Source organism: Ambystoma mexicanum, chromosome 9 (genome assembly GCF_040938575.1).
Source record: "Ambystoma mexicanum isolate Mex_15411 chromosome 9, UKY_AmexF1_1, whole genome shotgun sequence".
Lineage (NCBI taxonomy): Eukaryota > Metazoa > Chordata > Amphibia > Caudata > Ambystomatidae > Ambystoma > Ambystoma mexicanum.
In genome coordinates this window covers 124,117,279-124,137,342 of record NC_090931.1, presented here as the reverse complement: position 1 = coordinate 124,137,342, position 20,064 = coordinate 124,117,279, and the positions used below count along the sequence as shown (strand labels likewise).

Sequence of the window (20,064 nt, the reverse complement as noted above, 5' to 3'; positions counted from 1 at the left end):
TCCTTCCCTTGGACAGTAGGTCCTCTATGAACCCCTTGACTTTTGTTAATCTGTCCGTCTCCGAGGTATGTGGACTATTATAAAAAATAATAATACAAATTGATTCTCCCTTTACTATGGATAGAAGAACCACCTGTAAAAAATCCTTACCTGTGGCGATCACCTTAGTCCTGCATTCAAGTGAGGACTTGATCAGAATGCACAGACCACCATAACATCTACCCCTCGTTTTTTCTTGGCTGGAATTCCATATGAGGTAAAACCTGCGAGTTGCGGGATTCCAAGGCCCACGTTTCCTGAATTAGAACCACTGCGTTGGCTTGGAGAAGCTCAATCACCGGCCCAAAATTCATCTTCCTAGTTGAGCCAGCAATGTTCCATGAAAGCAAACAGAACTTTCTCACCGGGCAACTACAGGATGGAGTGGGGTCTAACGGCTGCTCTCCCAGGCTAAACACCAGGGGTTCACAGCACCCTGGAGCAACCAGTTGTCAATCTACATCCTCACAGGATGTTAGGATCTCGTACTGATTATCCAGGGGAAAAAGGCCCGAGGGATTCTTTTCCATGACATTGCTATACCCACTCTTTGTAGGTATCCTACTCCAGCCACCCACCAATTTACTATTTAATGTCAACCGGACTGGAATGATACCTTTCTCCACATATCCCCTCCTACCCTTCTACCAAGCATCTGACCTCGAACCACCTGCCCCCCAGCCCTCACATAAAAATAATCCAGAGGGAGAAACTTACTTGAAAGACTATTTCCATTTGGCTTGAGGCCTCGAGCTATGTTGGTATTCAAAAGGTAATCTGCTATCAATGCATCTGAGAAGGTCACCACTACACAGTCCCTTGGCAGATTTTTAGGCCTGTTTCCAACCCATCCCACTCTTCTTGCCATACGGATGATTGTAGGATTGATCTTGGGTCCCATCAGGTTAGAGTTGATCCAATGCGACACCTCGTTAATTAGGGAGAGTGTCGATTCAAAGCTAGCCTTGGGGAGCCCAGGCAGACCCTCAATGATCCCCACATATGGGACTGCTTCGGGCGGTAAATTCAGAATTGTCAGGTTCTTTAGCATCTGTAAGGAAACTGTTTCCTCCGTGTTTTCGATATCAATAACCCGTACGGGCCCACTCTCCATGTTTTTATCCACTAATACTTCTTCCACGTCCGCCGTAACGGCAGCAGAGGGTTGCCTACATTGTGCTTCCCCAACCATGTCACAACTAGTGGAATGACCACCCTTTAATGACACACATAAAGGACAAGACCCGACAACTCTGCACCCTCCTCCCCCTTTTTGCCAAACTACACCATTTTAGTGAGATTGCTCTATTGGAGTCATCCATGATAGCTAGGGTATTTAGTACCCCCTCCTTCAGCCCCAGCAGGGATTTCAACATCAGCTGGAGGGGTTTTAACTTCTCATCAAGTAAGGCCTCCAACCATTCTTTATCCCCCTCGCTAGCTAGCGAGAAGTCCAAAATCAGGCTGTCTTGGTCCTCATGAGTTATGCTGCTCACCCTCGGGATGCCCACCATAGGAGACATAGGGAGCTCCTGTGCCTGCTCCCGAGCTATCCCTACTCCCTCTATGACCCCGTCCCCATCCCCATCCCGAACCCCACCCCTCAACTCAGAAGGCAAAGAGCCAAAACCATCCACCCCAAGAATCATTTTCTATGTCCCTCAATCAGAGGGACTGCCTCGCTAGAGGCAACTTCAGCTGCATTCATGCAGCTTACAATTTTATTAGCCATTACGTCCATATAAGAGTCAACGGATCTTTGGGAGGCATTGGATACCGGTTTTGGGGTGGGGGGGTTCTAGTTTTGGTGGTTTTAGTGGTTTTAACATGTTTAGGCTTTTTCGCCCCCTTCCCTGGACACCCCGCTCCCTCTGATATCCCCTCATCCCCCGCTTTTCTTTTCCCCATAGTGCAGGTTTGAGAGGGCCTAAATAGCTATATAAATAATTGGGCCTAATAAGGGTATATTTTGGCAAACGTAGTAAAGGTATTACCACGCTGTTAGAACAATAGCAGTAGCTAAATGAAAACACCTAAAATACCTATTGGCCCCGCTTAAAACAGTTTGTTTGAAAAAATTATGACACAAAATAGATCACTATACACATTACTAAAACTGGCCAAAACCAGGAAATAAAATAGGACAAATAGCAAATTAGGACAAGATAAAACCGGTTGGGGGGAGAGAATCAACTCACAGCCCCCCCGCTACACACTCGAAACAAAAGGGAAAAGAAGCTTCTTCACAACTCGCACAGGTCGCCGTGCAATGGGCTCAATGTCAGTTCCCCAGCAGATGTCAATTCAGCGCATAAAAAAAGGAGGACACAGTGAGCACAGAGGGCGGGGAACGCCCGGCAGCTTAAGGAGTTGCCAGAGTTCGACTCTCCCCCCAGCTCTCTGTTAGTTCAGTTTTTGAGGTAAGTACAGTATGACCCCCGAGGAGGCTTCTGAGTGTTTAGCAGTACAGTACCTTAAACGGCCTTAAAAAGCACCCGGTCCACTCGGTCCACTTGTTGCGCAGCCGCCACAGCATGCTAGATGCTGAGCCAAAACCAGAGCGCAGTAGAACCGGGAGTCCTCGAAGGAGACATCACAGTGTCTGCAGGCTGCTACGTCTGCGCACCGAAGCGCAAAGGACGAAAAGGAGTCAGCAGGACTCCACGCGCTCCGCGCTTCCAGTTCCTTTTGAAGGCTGGGCACCACCTCCTCACGTTGTTTCGCGGCATTCACAAAACAGTTAACCCCTTCAGAACCAGGGGAAATGCAGCCCTCAAGGACGAAAAGGACTCCGCAGGACTCCGTGCGCTCCGGGCTTCCAGGTCCTTTTGAAGGCTGGGCACCACCTCCTCACGTTGTTTCACGGCGTTCACAAAACAGTTAACCCCTTCAGAACCAGGGGAAATGCAGCCCTCAAGGACGAAAAGGACTCACCATGCTGTTTGTAAATACGTTTCGAGGACATGTCATATTCATGTCTCCATTTACACTCAAGTTGGTGACACACTTGCTTGGGAGTCTTTAACTCAGGATTAATCCAAGAAGCTGAAGTGTTAGCACGGGTTTTACTAGCCTTAACTGGTCCAAAACCATTTGCTGCCTCCATCATGGCCCTCAACAAAGCATTGCAAGGATCCTGATCCCCTTAATAATAAAATGATTTAGGCATGTCACAAGGTGTTTAGCTACGGCAACCGGGGAGATCTTACCCCAATGCTGCCATTGTAGAAGAGTGCTGACCATCAGGAAGGACATGGTCTAAGGGAGAACACAATGATCAGAAAAAAGAACTGGCAGCGGATTAAATGCTGCTTTCCGATCTTTTTGCCTTCCGTGCGTAGGCAGATGATTGCACAGATCAAGACCCATGTCGGCCAATGGACTAATCAGATTTTTTCCGTATCAGTAGGATAATTCGGCTTAACATTGAAGTCTCCCATAATAAACATATTTGCGTAAGACAAAACTAGATCGGCAACAAATTGTGCAAACACATAGGCAAACTTAACCAAAGATAAAAAAGGAGGCCTCTAACCAGCAAAATTGAAACAGACGTTTTAGGCGACCATTGACGTTTATGTGGATGATTATGGGCCTCATTATAAGTGTGCCGGTCTGGAAACAACAGTGTCGGTAAGCTTACTGGCACCATTGTTTCCAGACTGGCAAACTACGGGTTTGCCTGTCGGAGCGACTGAGCCCAACTGTTCTGAGCCTGTCGAGCCCAGCGCCCATGGTAGGCAAGCCGTCACAGAAGCACCGGCACGGTTACCGCCGAACCCGTAATGAGGCCCTCTGACTCAAAACAAGTGAAGTGCAAGTTAAGGATGCTAAGTATATGAGAGCCAAGTCACTGCCTACCCCTGTAGTGGCTCTGTCATAGCAAAGAATGTCATACTTTGAAGGAAGCATCTGGACAAGGTACAGATAACAAAGTGAACCAAGTCTCAGTTATGCGCCATCATTCAGGAGAAAAGTCCTCTATGAGTGAGAACATATCGTCCCTATGGGCAACTGCAGACCTGCAATGAAGGGAGCTTTTATACAGTAGTGCAAACATGAGTCGCCCACCCGTGTAATCTACTCTTTAAATTTATGTGACCCCCTACTGTGTTCATAAGGACTCAAGCAGAGCATTTAATATTCAAAATGGTAACTGGGATACAGGCAAAATTGATCAAAGACAGATATTGACAGGTGTGGGGGCCCTTTAAAAGTATGCTTAATCGTTTTTTCCATGTTTTAAAATCTTTACTTAATATCAATTATATAACAAAAGCCAGCTCAGAAAGATAAAAGAACACAGATCGTGTAAACTCCGAGAGACTGAGGCACTTCTATTAAAGGGCAAAACAAATCTAGTCAAAAATCGAAGATCAACTGCTAGACTCTATGGGCCTCATTCTGAGTTGGGCGGTAAGGGTTAACGATCACCGGTAAGGAGACCGCTGCCGTTAAACCCTTACCGCCCAATTCTGAGGTCTCACTAAGGGACCAGAGCGCTAATAACATGCCCGTAATTAGCACCTTCCCCATTCCCCATTCCCATTGAGCCCTATGAGGGCTCAAATGGGAATGGGGAATGGTTGGTTGAATGGGGACTTACCGGGTCCGCACAGGTCGGAATGTCCCGGTAAGTCCCCATTCACCCAGACCGGACATGGACCTGGGTTTGGAGGCAGCCATGGCGCAAATAGAGCCATGGCTACCTCCAAATTCGGAATGAGGCCCTATATGTCTGAGGAGGAGGCCATTTCATGGAGCAAGCCCCGAATTCTGCAACAGTCACCCAAATGGTATTTCGCCAAACGCTCTCTCTCTCCTTGGAAAGCACTTAAAACCCCCATTTTCTTCCGCCAAATGTCAATCCAGAAGGAATCGACGTAGAAACTAAAATGCAGAGCTGGAGACCATGTAAAGGCATTACAAGTTGAGCGGTATGTGTAAAATGCAGCGATATTACTGTGTAAAGCCGCATTACTGCACAGCCCACTATGATTTTGGTGGAAAATTGGAGGATAAACCTCCATATTTCAGCTGGAGGTAAATCCGCTGACTTTCCTCCAAATGTCAGCACAATTACTGCCAGTGGTTTTACTACCACAGTAATTCTGCCCAAACCGCCACTTGTAATCCAGTGGTAATACCGCCCGACTAATTGGCGGTAACAGTAATATAGTTTGGTGGTATCTCAGAGGATTTACCGCTGAAATAACACCAACCTTGTAATGAGGCTCGTTCCATTGAACGTTAGGGATTAAAATGTATAAAACAAAACCAATACGTACTCAACACGTTGCACCCAGATTATGTTGTTGGTAAATTTTTTGCGAACAATGATTTTTGTAATTTTTTAAGAAAATTGTGACTAATTAATGGGTAGTGAATTTTTGTAGTCATTTTGAAAACTGTCAAGTTTGGCAGTGCAGGAAAAAAAATATTTCAAAAGTTAACTCTGATACCACCTCTCTATGGCCTCTTCAATGCACTTCATAATTATGGGGTACATTGAAAAGTGAAAGAGGCCCGGCCAGCACATTGCAAGAGGTAACTCCCCCACGTTAAGAGCAAGAAGTGGAGAAGTTAGTGCAGGTAGAACTATTGCTGTGGTAATCCCTCTGAAATTCCCATAGAATGTGATGGACTCCAGAAATGGGGAATAACACTGCTGTTGGCATATTCATAGTCCTGTGGTGAAGCTCTGTCACCACATGCCACTAGTGGTGAACAGGTTTGGCAGTAGTTCCAGCATAAGGAGGCCCTTTATATTGTTGTCAACATTTGCTCTTCTTCTTTATAATGCTCAGAGCCCCTCTTTGCTGTATGAAGGAACTGCTTTTGCATCCAGAAACGTTTGCAAAGGTCTGGGATTTGATGTTTTCTATCAGACTTAGTTTCACTTCTTGTTTGACTGGTGGCTGGTAACTCCAACAGGGACATATTGGCAGAATCCAGTTCTTCCCAGGTTTTGGCAATGTTCGTTTATGACCATTTTTTCCTGTTGTTTCATCAAAATATTTATAGCATTCTCAAGGTGCCCTCACCTGTTCCCATTGGCTCAATTTGTGTCCAAGCAACAGCTTTCACCTAGTTGCTCAAGCTTCATTCTTGTTTGCTAAACAGTGTTCTGCCTTTGCTTTTAGTGCAAAAGTTCCCTACCCTGCCCATTATACCATTTTGTACACCATCGACTTCTGGAAAGGATTTTGGTGTAATGACGAAATTTACAGCTTTGGAAGCAGGAAGCAGGAGTTTTAGTGCTGGCTAAACCAATTGATCAGTGTGTGTAAGGCTGTGAAAACAGCTTATTGTCTATGTCCTTCAGTTTTTATGCCTACCAACATTGGGAGTACTTAGAAGCTGGATAAATGCAGGTATGAAGCTGTATAGTAATAACCACATAATTCCTTTCCATGGTTTTCATGTGGCAAGAATGCACGTACTAGGCAGAAATATGACTGTGGGCCTCATTACAAGTGAGGCAGTAAGGGGTTAACAGCGCCGGTAAAGGTGCCGGCGCTGTTAACCCCGTATCACCTCATTACGAGGTCCCCTCGCGGGACCCGCTCTGGACATCTGGTCAGACCAGACGTCCTTAGCGGGTCCCGCGAGCGGTCCAGCATGCTAACAACGGGCCCGTCATTAACGGGCCCATTGTTAGCATGCTCCCCATTCCCATTGAGCCCTATAGGGGCTCAAATGGGAATGGGGATGGTCCAGGTCCGGGTTCCCTGCATGGGGAAATACCGGGCCCTCCAAAGTCAGAATGGCCCGGTATTTCCCCATTCAGGGACCTCGGACCCGGGCCCGAGTTTGGAGGCAGCCTTGCCCTTAATAAGGGCATGGCTGCCTCCAAACTCGTAATGAGGCCTGTGAGTATAATTATTTGTTCCGCCCCTTCTGTGATGCAATGACATCTACCAATCTTAATATGATTTATACACACTCATTTTTGACATCTTCACTCTTCTTAAGAAAACTATGGGCATTGTTACGAGTTTGGCGGTATTTCGGTGTTAAATCCACGAGAATTCACCATACTCAATTATCCTAACTGCCACTTGGTCTTGTGGAGTTACCAGAGGATGCCAAGTGGTGGTTATTCCCCATTTTTGGAGTCAGTGGTGATTTTTGGCAGATTTACCATGCAGTAATTGCATATATTTTGGCAGTGGCGGAAAATTGTTGATTACAAAATTACCAAACCTGTAATGAGGACCAATGTGTTAAAACATCACTTTCACATAGATATCATCAAATGATGGCTTGCTGAGATTGGGCCAAAGCACAGAAGGTCTCAGGAGACATTGGGCCTCATTACGATTGCCATGCCGGTATTAATTATTTTCAAACGCCTGTGAATGGGCAATTACTGGGTCATTATGGCTCCCCGGACGTGGTATTTTCCCATAGACGGGCACTGGTAAAAAATGCTACCCATTCCCATTTGAGCCCCACAGGGCTCAATTAGAATGGGGAGGGCGGATGCACAGGTACCATTCAGGCTGGTGCCAGTGAATCCGACATGCCCTGCTCGCGGGTGCCAGTCTGCCTGTCAGGTCAGACCTCACGGGCAAAAAGTCACCCGCAAGCAGGACTCGTAGTTTGCCAGTCCGGTAACTAAGGAACCGGCAAGCTTACCGGTACCATAGTTACTGGACCGGAAAACTTATAATGAGGCCCATTGGAGTATTGTTGCATAGTATATCCCCACAACATTATGGCCTCCATGTAGTAATCCAGATAAGGGATAGTGGCTGAGTATCGGTGTTGAATAAAGAGAGCAAATTGATAGACAACCAAAACAATCTCAAAGGCTACTATTTTCTAATAGCAGGAATGTGTGATGATCTTAACCCCTGATCATAATTTACACAGGTTGTAGCTGCAGAAAGATACCTGGCCATAGGAAATATCTATTTATTTATTGTATTTATAACATTTATATAACGTCCAGACCCAAGGGTATCATAGCTTTTGTACCAAATATGCAGTTAGAAAAACACTAGCAGCACGATGGAGTAGGCCAGAAGGGGAAAAAGTAGAAAACAGGTAGCAGAAATAATAAAGTCATTATTCATACAGTTGAAAAGCCACATTTTGACCAGTTTCGTGAAGCTGGTGCTGGATGTTTCATCTCTGATGTGTGCAGGTAATGAGTACCAAAGTGTGGGGCGGTGTCGGCAAAACATATGCTTCCTGCTCTGGCCTTTTTGAATCTAGGTGTGACCAGCACAATGTTGTCAGAAGAGAGGATCTTGTTGAGGTAGGTGGGAGCAACGTTGTAGATGCAGCAATGTGCTAGTGTCAGAGACTTAAAATGTAATCGGACCGGCGCAGCCCTAGGACAGCTCAGAGAGCTTTGTTCTCGAGAAGTTGCAGTTTTGCGGGGTTTGTTTGCTGAGGTGCCTATAAGCAGGACATTGCAATAGTCAAGTTTGCTGATGAAAATTGCTCTTGCAAGTGTGAGACAATTGTCTGTCATAAAGAATCGTCTGCTCAGGGAAATGAGGTTCGAAGTGTACGCAGTAGAAGAAACCAGGTCGTTGATATGCTTGGTCATGTTGAGCTCAGCGTCCAAACAGACCCAAAGGGTTTTAACTTGTTTGAGAACAGTTATGGGGGGTATCATCAATAAAGATGGTGGAAAAGGATGTGGCAAGCGTGCCTAGGTGAAAAGGGGGCACACAATTAGAAGTTAAGTTTTATCATCATTCAGACAAAGATTGTGAGTAGCCATCCAGTTTTGGATGGTAGAATAGACCTTGCTGATTGCGATGGTGTCCTCGGAGTGGTTCCCAGTGATGGGGATGAGAATGTGCGTATCATCAGCAAAGTTAGTGTAGGGAGTCCAGCATGTCAAAGAGAGGCCTGGTGTATGTGTTGTAAAGAGTGGGACCTTCGAAGAAGAACTTCACCCAGGCAATGGCGTCAGAGGAAAAAAGGAAGTGAGAACCTAAGTGCTGGAAGAGAGTATCATGGTCGATCAAATCAAAGGCACGGGAGAGGCAGAGGAGAAGGAGTATGCCAAGATTCCTTGAGTCCTGGATGTTGGCCAACTGCATTGTGAGGTCCAACAGGGCAGTTTCGGTGCTGTGATTTGGTCAGAAGCCAGATAGACTTGTGCCAAGATGTTGAGATTCTAAACATTGTTGAAATCGGGAATAGGCAATGTGGTCAACAATTGTAAGCAAAAAGGGGACTGTGGTGATGGGGCGGTAGTTGGTGGGTGCATGTGCAAAAACTAGGTGCATGACAGCTCAAGAGATCCAGGAGCACCTGAAAGTAAACTGCACAGCGTCCACATAAACAAGGGTCTTCAACCTGTGTCGCTCTACAACTCCCCTCAGCCGCATATGCCATAGTCAGTGGTGGGGCATCAGGGAAATAGTAGTGCAAACCATGTGGAGAGCCACATGCTTAAGAGCACTGATCATAAGTGAACACATGGCCTGTAGTTACAACTCTGACTGCTGGCAGAATGTATTGTAACAAATACATTCTGCACCACACAGTTGCCCTTATAGAGCTTGATACGGAAGTTGGCAAATCACTGCTGCACCACAAGACATCTCAGATTTAGTCGTACCCGAGCAACCTGACAGGCTGAGTACAAATTCTAAAAGGGCAGAGGTGAGCCTCTCGGGTGCAGCTGTAACTATTCCAGAACACTCTAGATCTACACTTTCACTGACATTTCTTAACCGATTTCTTTCACCTTTTTTTGCCACAAAATGCAGATGGTAAGTTGAGGTAGTGAATATATAAAAGTGGGGGTAGGAACTGTTAGGGGTGTATGGGGGTCACCTCCCTGCATTTTGCATCATGAAAGTGTATATATCGGGACAAATAATTCAGCGAACATGTAGGTTATCGAAAATATGGCATGTTTACAGAAGCACTGAACAGTATCTGCAAGCTTGGGGATTCTTCTACAGGAAGTGGTTGGACCTCAACATCTTACAGCTCACGTCATTTCCTGGTATGCTATAGTACAGTTCTGTGCCAGAAAGAAGTCTGACATGGACATAAGGTGACATGCATAGTGATGAAGAAGTTTTAAATCTTGTTAATGCAAAGCCCCTGAAATACAGGCAGGTATTGACCAAGTAGAAGGTCAGTGGTCACAGTCTAGAAATGAGAGGGGCCAGGAGGGGGAGGCTTGGAAAGCGGATCAAGACCAGATTTGCCAACAATGTAAGCTCGAAATGGATGAAATGTAAGACTTCCTCTTACACCGACCTTAATGTGCGGTGAGAAGGAAAAGAAACATTGACACATTCTCCATAAAGCTGAGTGGAGTCACATACCCCAAAGATGAGCAGCAAATCCAAAGCCTACTCCGCGAAGAACCTGGAGTCAGTTTAAAAAGCAGCAGCATCTCAGAAAGCCTCCAAAACCGTCAGGAACTCAAGGGTTTTTGCATTCTGTGAATTGTATAATGTAACAGTTAATCCACAAGATTTGGAAAAATCTTGTGTTAACATGAGCCAAGGCAAGCAAGCACTTCTGAATTGAGGGAAACTGACCATAGTAAGATGGAGAACAAGAATGAGTGAGAGAAAGTGCATGGGAGAGAAAGAGAATGCAGAATGAGAAAGAGGCAGAGAGAAAGGAGGAGAGAGAGAAAGAGCGAGATAGGGAGAAAGAGAGGGAATGAGATAGACACATATATATATAATTATATTTTTATAATTATATATATTATTATATAATTATATATATGTATATTCAATGAAAAAACGTAGTTAAGGAGACGTTATGGTTAAGTTTCACTAATAAAAACCTATGAAATTCAATGGAAAAACATTGTTACATGGACGTTATGGTTATAGGTAAAACTGAAAAACCTCAGAAATTCGCTATTTATGGTAAGCTAATGAACCATAACTCGCGCCACCACCGTTCACTGCTAAGACTAACACGCAGGACATCAAAGATGACATCACAAATGTAATTAATGACATCACGTGTGAAATTAATGTTGATGAAAAGTCCCTACCTGCAAGGGGTTGTTTTTATTATGTTGGTAACAAGATGTCAGGGGTGATTGTGTAATGTTAAACATTTAATAACTAGCTAACAATTCAAGACTTACTACACACTTGTGCTAGTACAAACAATACATATGAAGATCCTCAATGCATATAAATCAGAGGCACATACAGGGAAACTAAAGTAAGGAAGAAAGAAACAGCATCATCAGAAAATGTTAATAGCATTAAAGTTTATCTTCCTGTATACAAATGAATTGTGTGTTTGAAGTCTGCTATTGCCTCATGCATGTGCACCATGCGCTGAGACCAAACCCTAAGGAAAGTACTTTAAGAACATACGGCAAGGTTAACGTTTTGAAATACAGCACCTTTTGAATTTTAATATTCTGATTGTCAGTGAATAGAACCACCTGGCCTAGATTTTTCAGTGAACCAAAATAAGTGAGCCAGATATGTGATGTCATCAGTGATGTCATCAATGACATTTGTGATGCCATCTTTGATGTCCTGGGTGTTAGTCTTAGCAGTGCACGTGGTGGCGCAAGTAATGGTTGCTTAGCCTACAATAACTGGCGAATTTCTGAGGTTTTTCAGTTTTACCTATAACCATAACATCCCTGTAACAATGTTTTTCCATTGAATTTCATAGGTTTTTATTAATGCAACTTAACCATAACGTCCCCTTAACTAAGTTTTTTCATTGAATTTCATAGGTTTTTATTAGTGCAACTTAAATATAACATCCCTTTAACAAAGTTTTTTCATTGAATTTCATAGGTTTTTATTAGTGCAAATTAACCATAACGTCCCTTTAACAACATTTTTTCATTGAATTCCATAGGTTTTTAGTAGTGCAACTTAACCATAGTCTCTTTAACACATTTCTTTCAGTGAATTTCATGGGTTTTTACCAGTGCATGCTATTTTCCTACAACTTACTAATATCATACTTAGACAAGTTTCACCTTAAAACTCTTCCATTACCCACCTTGTAGCATCATTTTTAACACGGCTATACACTTTGTGCAACTTTTTGAAATAATTTTGCTTCCGTAGATGTCCGGCAACGTCTGACTTAATTCCAGACCTTCTGGACAGTGCCACGTGACCATACGCTTGCGCGTGGCATGGTGGCATGTTTTCACGAAGGCATCTGCACTTTGTGATCGGATCCGTGCTACAAAGAAAGTTCGGAACTGCATTTCCTACTGATCTAGGAACTTTCCACTTCAAAATGTGCCTTGCACACCTCCTACACCTTTTGCTACTCATTATCCATTACCAATCTAGTACACAGTAAAAACTTGGAAGAATTTTTATCAAAACTGCTATTTATCTTAAACCTGGCATCAGATATCGCCATCCCTCCTCCCCAAGAGCCACCACTTCCACCAGCTGGAGGACCTTCACAACAAGAAAAGCGTAGTATTTCCAAAGACAATGAGGAGGACCAAGAAGATGAGGTAGAGGAAGTGCCTACTTCTAGCACCAATATCGAATCATGGGTGTGGCAGTTCTTTGCTACTGTTGGGAGTGTACCAAAGGCTAAAGCTACCAAAGTGAAATGCACTCAGTCGCAGACTACCTGGACAGTACTCCTACGGGACAACCTCCACGCGCCGCCACACCAAATCCAATGACTGCAATGCCCTCAGAAAGGCTGTTCCTTTCTCAGCAGGTAGTAAGCTGTCTTCCTCCACCTCATCTTCCTCAACAAATACTGTAACCACACAGCCTGATGTCTGCAGGCTTTGGCGCGTTATGAATAAACAAATAAATAAATAAGGAGGGCAACGGTCCATTATCGTCCATTGCAGCCCCTGAAATGGGGGATAAAGGCCATTAGCACCCCTGGTTCCCAAAGCGGGAAACAGGGTGCTAAAACATAGATTTGTCTTCCGACAGCGGGATGCCACAGGATTATCCTTCCTACAGCAGGATGCCTGCGGCGTCCCGCTGTAGGAAGGAAAATCCTTTTCCAAAACAGCCAACATGCAAAGAGAAGGCGGGGCTCCGTACACATCCCCTCTTCCCTTGCCATGGCAGACTGCAAAACCCTATGAACATATTACCACAAGCACTTTTTTTCCCTTTCAAATCTATCTTAGCCACTTTAACACTATTTTCCATCCCTAGCAGTCATGGCCAGTAGCCAGATTGTCTGCGTCATGACTAACTTTAGAAAAACATTTATATCTAGATCCAAAATCGTTTTGCCAAATGTTGTGCAGATTCGTCAAATGACACCACATTTATATCAAATTACAATATTTTAGGACCCCCCTCTAATTTTGCCCCCTCTTGGCAGAATCCATAAAAACATTCAAGATTAGTTCTAGAATAAAATTGCAAAATTACATGCAGTTTCATTGAGTGGCGCAAACGTTATAAGCCATCCAAAAACAGCTTTTACCCACCCCTGCAATGCACAAATAGGTGCAGATGTCTTAGGACATCTGAAGTGTCTCAAACACCACAGGACTGCCACAGGACATTTGGAGTGTTTGTGGACTTTCGGGGGGTGAAACAACCCGTTCTTGGGCTTTTTATGGCCATATCCAATTAAATTCTCACATCCCCAGAGATTGTTTCTTGAGTTTGACAAGTGCAATGTTGCTTTTCCTTTAATGTTTTGCAGTGAGGATTCGTCCAGGGAGAGCGAAGTTATAAGAGACCCAAAAAGTGGTCTTCCTATGGGTTTAGCAACTTAACCATAACTACATGGCCTCTACCGCAGGCTATATATATATATATATATATATATATATATATATATATATATATATATATATATATATATATATATATATTATAGGGAGACGTCCACCACCCTTTAATTAAGGTAAAATGGAGTTACATAGGAAATCGGAAAAATGAATAACATTTGACTCGTATGACAAATTTGGCTGAAATTTGCACACACAAAAAGTTTGTCAAAGGCACCACCCCTGAACCCCCACCACTCCGACTGGAAAGTTTCTGAAAGATTCTTAGAAAAATAAAAACGTTATTAAGAAAACAAAAACACAATTTCGGCCTAGTCCCCATTAATTTTCCCCTAGACAAAAAAGGTCAATGTTTGCTGAACCGCACAGACAAAACAGCTGGACAGATTTGGATCAGGTCTGAAACAACTTGGGCATGAAGCGTTGACTCGCAATGCTTTTTTTGTTTGAGGTTATCTGTCCAGTACTTTTAAAAATATTTGCGCGATAAGGGGAAGCACCCGTCTTCGAAATAAATCGCTATATCTCAGGTGAATTGAGAAGAGTCTGGTGTTTGTAAAAGAAACAGCCGTCATTTTTGTTTTTCTCAATGCAAGAGATAGCCAAGGTTATACCCCATGTTACGCTGAGGGCATCGGAAAATGAAACACAGAAAAAAGGCATTTGCAGGTGAAGAACATGCAAATGCCATAAGGCTAGAGGAGGGGTTGGGGAGGCAAGAGGACACTGAGTGAAATTTGGGAGTTGTAGGGGGTAGGGACCAAGTTTACAACATTACAACATGAGGGTCAAACATTTTTCCCATACCCTCGCCTATATCCTGGAGTATAGACGGGAGTAGGCAAAATAAAGCAAACTGTATCACAGAAACACTGGATGTTGTGGGGGGGAATGGGAGAGGGCAGAGGAGGCAAGGAGGCCTTCAGGGAGTGGGGGGAGCTGGCACAGATGAGGGGGCACTTGGTGAGGGCTTCGGGGCAAAAAAAGCACTATTTATTTCCAGCCGGTTTATGATATTTTTGCGGCTATAAAACTACACAAACCCGTGCCTATCTGTAGTCCATACTAAAATAGGCATCTGGGAATCCTCAAAGCAAACCCTCTAAGGTCATGTTGCCTAGTAAATGAGCACAAATTACAAGACCGCTTAGAGTAACATGGACTGAGGAGGGCGCCCCTTCCTCGTTTTGAAGCTAAGCAGGGGCGGCCCCTCTGCACAGAAGGGAGACAGTACACAGTCCTGGATGCCATGTGGTTTCTTAGTTTAGAATATATCAAAACATACTAAGAAAACATCTGCATCATTTTTAAACTGTGCTATTATGAGTCCTTGAAAGTCTTACACTCTAAAGGTCAAGCTGCCATGAAGCCTACATGAAAAGAGCAGCTTTCTCTGGGTAAGGAACTGCTAATACATGGAGAATTGCAAATACAGATTGCACATGCAAGGCAAACTAGAATAACCTTTTGTGTAATATGCACCAATACGGTTTAAAGGTCTTCTATGTTCCCAGTGCTCACTGAGAGATTTTGTGTTGCCTTCTTCTGAATTGTATTCTGATATGTGTAGTCTCCCAGTCAAGATGTGGGGAATAATGCCACAATTGCACACTTTTTCAATAACATAGTTCTAAAATATATTTGAGTGACACTATGGTATGTGTATTTTCAAGTTACCTTTATGAAGACTTGGGGTTCAGGAGGGGACATGAGGGCAAGCAAGTCATGAGAATTTGCAGAGTATGTGGCAAGAGAGGTTGCAATCCTGGACACTGGTGCAATTATTTTCCCCTGATTGTAGCTGCTTTCAGGGCACACGTAAAGGACACTTGTGGGTGGACAGTGTAACGTTTTCCGGAGGGCTGACACAACCCCTTTGTTTTTTTTAGGTTGGCAAGCTTGCCCAAGAATTTGGCTATGAGGATTTTACTCAGGTTGTCAAGTTCCCAGTGCAGACGCATACCCATAAAACCACAATCAATTGTTTGGTATTCGGATTTTGTTTTCCTGGGAATATTTCACTACAGATTGCTGGGTTTAAAAGGTGAGCACCTTTTATACTTTGCATGCTTATATATTGGAACATTTACTCTCTCGGGTTATTCTTCTGGTGTTAATTATTTTTTTTTAAAGTCCAATGCTATTTTGTCTTGCACACTCTCTTCTAAGGGGAAGGATCAATTGAACTACATTTGCACATTTCATTTTACGATACATGTTCACTAACTGTGCATATATTCATGGGTGCCAGCTTTTGATTTTGCCTATGTTGCAAAAGTACCTGTTTGCATATGTTATTCTTGCAGCCTGTCACTTTTTCTCCTTTTCTGTGCTGCTTAAATGCAGTTAGCTGGGGGTCGTGCGATATGTCACAACAGTCACCAAGAGACCGGCCATAAAAAAAAGGCTTGAAGCACAATGCTTAAGCAAAGTTTGTGATAATTGGCAAATATTTACATCTCACTGCTTTGAGACAGGTATGGGATCAAGAGAGATGACACAGGCAACAGAGATATATTTCTAAACAAAAAGTTATTAATAATCAGGATGGTGTAACCCCTAACTAACCCTATGCTATAGTGGGATTTTCCCTGTCTAAATCAATCTATGGAAAGTCTGTGTACACAATTCCAAATCCAAAATCGGTCTATGTCAACATTATGCTTGTACTCACAACTACAACATAATCTAGTAAGGACATGTTCTCAACCAAATATAAGTGCTCAAGTTCAATACAGTTGCAATGGAACTTTGCTTTAAGGAGGTTTGATCACATTCTTAATTTACCTTCTGTAGATTCACAGGGATCACAGTTTGCATTAGAGGGTCTTGGGTTTCCCTTCCCCAAGTTCAAATGTAACCAAGGTCATACAACACTGTGATCTTGGGACTCTCTTCCAATGATAAATACTCTCTAGTTCTTTGGTTCCCAGGGTTCCATTCCCAAAGATTTATACTGAGCATTTATACTGAGCAGTTGACTTGTTTCCTCTCTTCACAAGTTTACAAAAGAATACATGGTCCACTTGACCCGTCCTTTGGTTAGCTTCACCAAGGACACACACTTATCTGCTGCTTTTCCAATATTTCTTGGTTTCTGATCCAGGCACAGTTGTCAGAGTACATAGTCCACCCACTACAGGTCATGCAACCACATGCCTTTCCTGTGATTTGACTCTTGATATTGGCAATGCCAATGTTTAGGAAACCTCCTGGTGTAGGCATAGTTGTCAGACTACACGGTCCACCCATCACAGGTCAAGCAACCATACATTTCCCCAAAGGCTGTTGTTCAGAACTATTCAAGACAACTCTTCAATTTCCTTATATGTCTTGCACATTATTCTTAAAGTGTTTTTTCTGGCAGTGGGTTATTTGAAACACTTTTTGTCCCAGAATGTTTATGCAGTCTTTAGCATTTCATAATCTGATCAAGTAACAATTTATTTTTCATTCGATTCTTCATATTTGCAGCATTCACTGGCTTCACACAAACCACGACTTTCCTGTTGCCACAATGTTCAGTAAGTGTAATGTTGCATTGCATTTGTCAGGATAATATCTTTCATATGCTTGGGTTTTCTCAAATGCTGTTTTAAGTTATGCAGATTTTAATAGAAGCTTTCATTTAGTTTGGTATTCAATAAATGCAGTTTTGAGTTGTGTAGGCTTGAATAGGACCTGTCATTTAGTTCGATATTCAATAAGTGCAGTTTTAAGTTGTGCATGTGTTAAATAACACCTTTCATTTAGTTCGGTATTGAATAAATGCTATTTTGCATTTCTTCCATGCCATGGTCCTTTGGAACGCTCCTAGTGTCTCCCAATACTTACTGGGTCTCTGCAGCTTTGTTCGATGGCTTCTCCCCAAGTGGGAAAGCAAACTCGCCTGTTCGCCGGGTGCTCCACTCCGACCATGCCGGGCTTTGTGCTTGGCTCCGCCTCTGCTCCTAGGCAGCACCTGCTGTAGGCCTTCCCTCACATGGGTTCCCATTCCTGCACAGTAACCTCCGCAAGACTCTCACGATCTCTGTCGGCATGTCAGAATCTCTGCTTCTCGCTCATCAGCACAGCAACTTCTTGGTTCCTTTTCCCTTCTGCGACTGCCTCTCTCATGTGCTTCTGATTTCCACCTTTATGCTTTTTTCTACCACTAACAGGCTGCCGGTGAAATTAGGTATACTCAATTTCCTGAACCCTGCTTACGATTATTAGGGTTACATGCATGATCTTTATCACTGCTTGCTTCCAGACAACTCTTCTTTGTCCCAGTGCCAGAGTGGTGTCTATAATAGGAACACTGCACTACTCCACTCAGGTGATCCTCCATCACGTGTCCACCCCCAGGGTTAGGATATAAACGCAATGGCCCTTCCCTGGCCAACTGAACAGAGGATTCCTGGGGAGTAGACGTGAGAGTACCTTCAGGTTTCTCACACTGCACATTGCCTAAAACAATTGTGAGTTCTCAAAGACTGCCATCTTTTATACATAACAATATCACTGTCAAAGCAGGTCAAAATCAGTCCATGAATGATGAACGTCTTTGAGCAATGGTTGGATAAGGGCGAATTTCGAGGTTAACTTCTCAAACTTCAGCATGTGTTATTTTTGCAGCCGGTCATGAGAGATATTACCCTACTTACGCGCGCAATGAAACAGTAAAAGAATATGTGTGTGTTTACTCTGGAAAAAACAGTTGTCCATGAATATTTGAAGGGGGCATACAGGAAAACACTGATAAACACAGATTCTGTGGCAATGGCGCATGGTCTGGTAGTGTTCTAAAATTGGAGTGGGCACAGCCAAAGGCTGTGTCCATATCCGTGTCCTGTGGTGTGGAAAAAATGTATGTAATGACAAAATCCATGAAATTCAATGAAACAACTAGTTATAGATCAGTTAAGGTGAGAAACCTATTGCAACAAAACCCCTGAAACTCAACACGTTAGGGAAATCAGGACCAGCTTAGCTCGGAAAAGGAAACAACTTTAGTTGCAGGGATGTGAAGGTGAGTAATACATTGTCAAAAAAAAGGTGAAATTCAAGGTCAAATATTTTAGTTGCAGGGACGGTAATGTGAGAATTTATTGCAACAAAACTCCTGATACTCAGCCAAATCCACCTTAATTCACACACCCTTTTGCACAGCATGTGACTACAATGATGACATCACTGATAACATCACATACCGCATCACTGAAGCTAGCACTTGTGACAACACTAATTATATTTTATATAACAGATTACATGGTATTAGACATAACATCACTAATATGTTAGTTCACAAAAACTTTGATTATCTTAATTTCAATTTAGACTGTGGACTTGGCCATGATGAAGGCTGTGGTCACTGGCCAATACCAAACAACATGGTCAATTTGTGTTGTAAAATATTCAGTGTGCATGGTTAAGTGGCCCAGCACCATTTTAAAATGTACAGGTGGCAAAGTTGAAAGATGCAGTCACTGGTCATGGCTCAAGGCCATAGCTAGTGCCCATTAACATGTTATAATATACAGTCGGCACAGGCAAAAGCTGTGGCTACTGGCCAGTATTGTGTTGAAGGCCATGAGTAGTGGCTTGTTAGTCTATATAATATGTAGTGGGTGTGACCAAAGACCACAGCTAGTGACTCCTTAGTGTTGTATAATACACAGGGGACATGTCCAAAAGCCATACCTTATGACATGTTACAATTTTAATATATACAGTGGGTGGGGCCAAAAGATGTACAATCTGCTCATGGTGAAAAGCTATAGATAGTGGCCCATTTCTATATTAAAACGTATGCCTCCTACATCACTCAAAGACTGCCTGTGGATTCCCTCTGCACCTATTTTACCAATTTGTATGTTAACAAGGTAAGAAGGTTTATGATGATGCTCAGAAAAGATTTACTCCCTACTCTTTCTCATACTGGGGCTTTGATGGGGCTCCCGTACTCTAAAAGTTTGTGCAGTTTTTGTAGTGAGGATATTGAGGCACCTAGACACCTATCAACCAGATGTATGAAATTGGCGGATATTTATAAAAAAGGTTTCCTTAGATTAAGATATGAAAATGTTACTTCAGATCAATCTTGGGCTTTTAAATTTTCAGGGAATTGTATGATATTGAATTTAACTGACTATTACATATAGGTACAAATACAGAAAATGTTTGAAAGCTCTTGATGATACCTCGGCTAATTGTACTACAATACATATTTAATTGTACAGAAATCATTTTAACAATAACATGAGGTAAAGTAAGGGATAACTATTATGTTTCATAAGATGTTGTATGTTGCTGCCTACAAA

At 43.1% G+C, this 20,064-nt stretch overlaps 1 protein-coding gene across 2 annotated transcripts in view; it reads right to left on the bottom strand.

The window, feature by feature from the left end:
* The window catches only part of LOC138487721 (6-pyruvoyl tetrahydrobiopterin synthase-like), a 577,714-nt gene that overhangs the window by 331,565 nt on the left and 226,085 nt on the right, over positions 1-20,064 (bottom strand). For both annotated transcript variants that reach the window (XM_069614268.1, XM_069614269.1), the window contains exon 3: positions 10,350-10,466. In XM_069614268.1, the coding sequence (XP_069470369.1) occupies positions 10,350-10,420 (71 nt within the window). In that variant the 5' untranslated portion in view covers positions 10,421-10,466. The remainder of the gene's footprint in view (positions 1-10,349; positions 10,467-20,064) is intronic.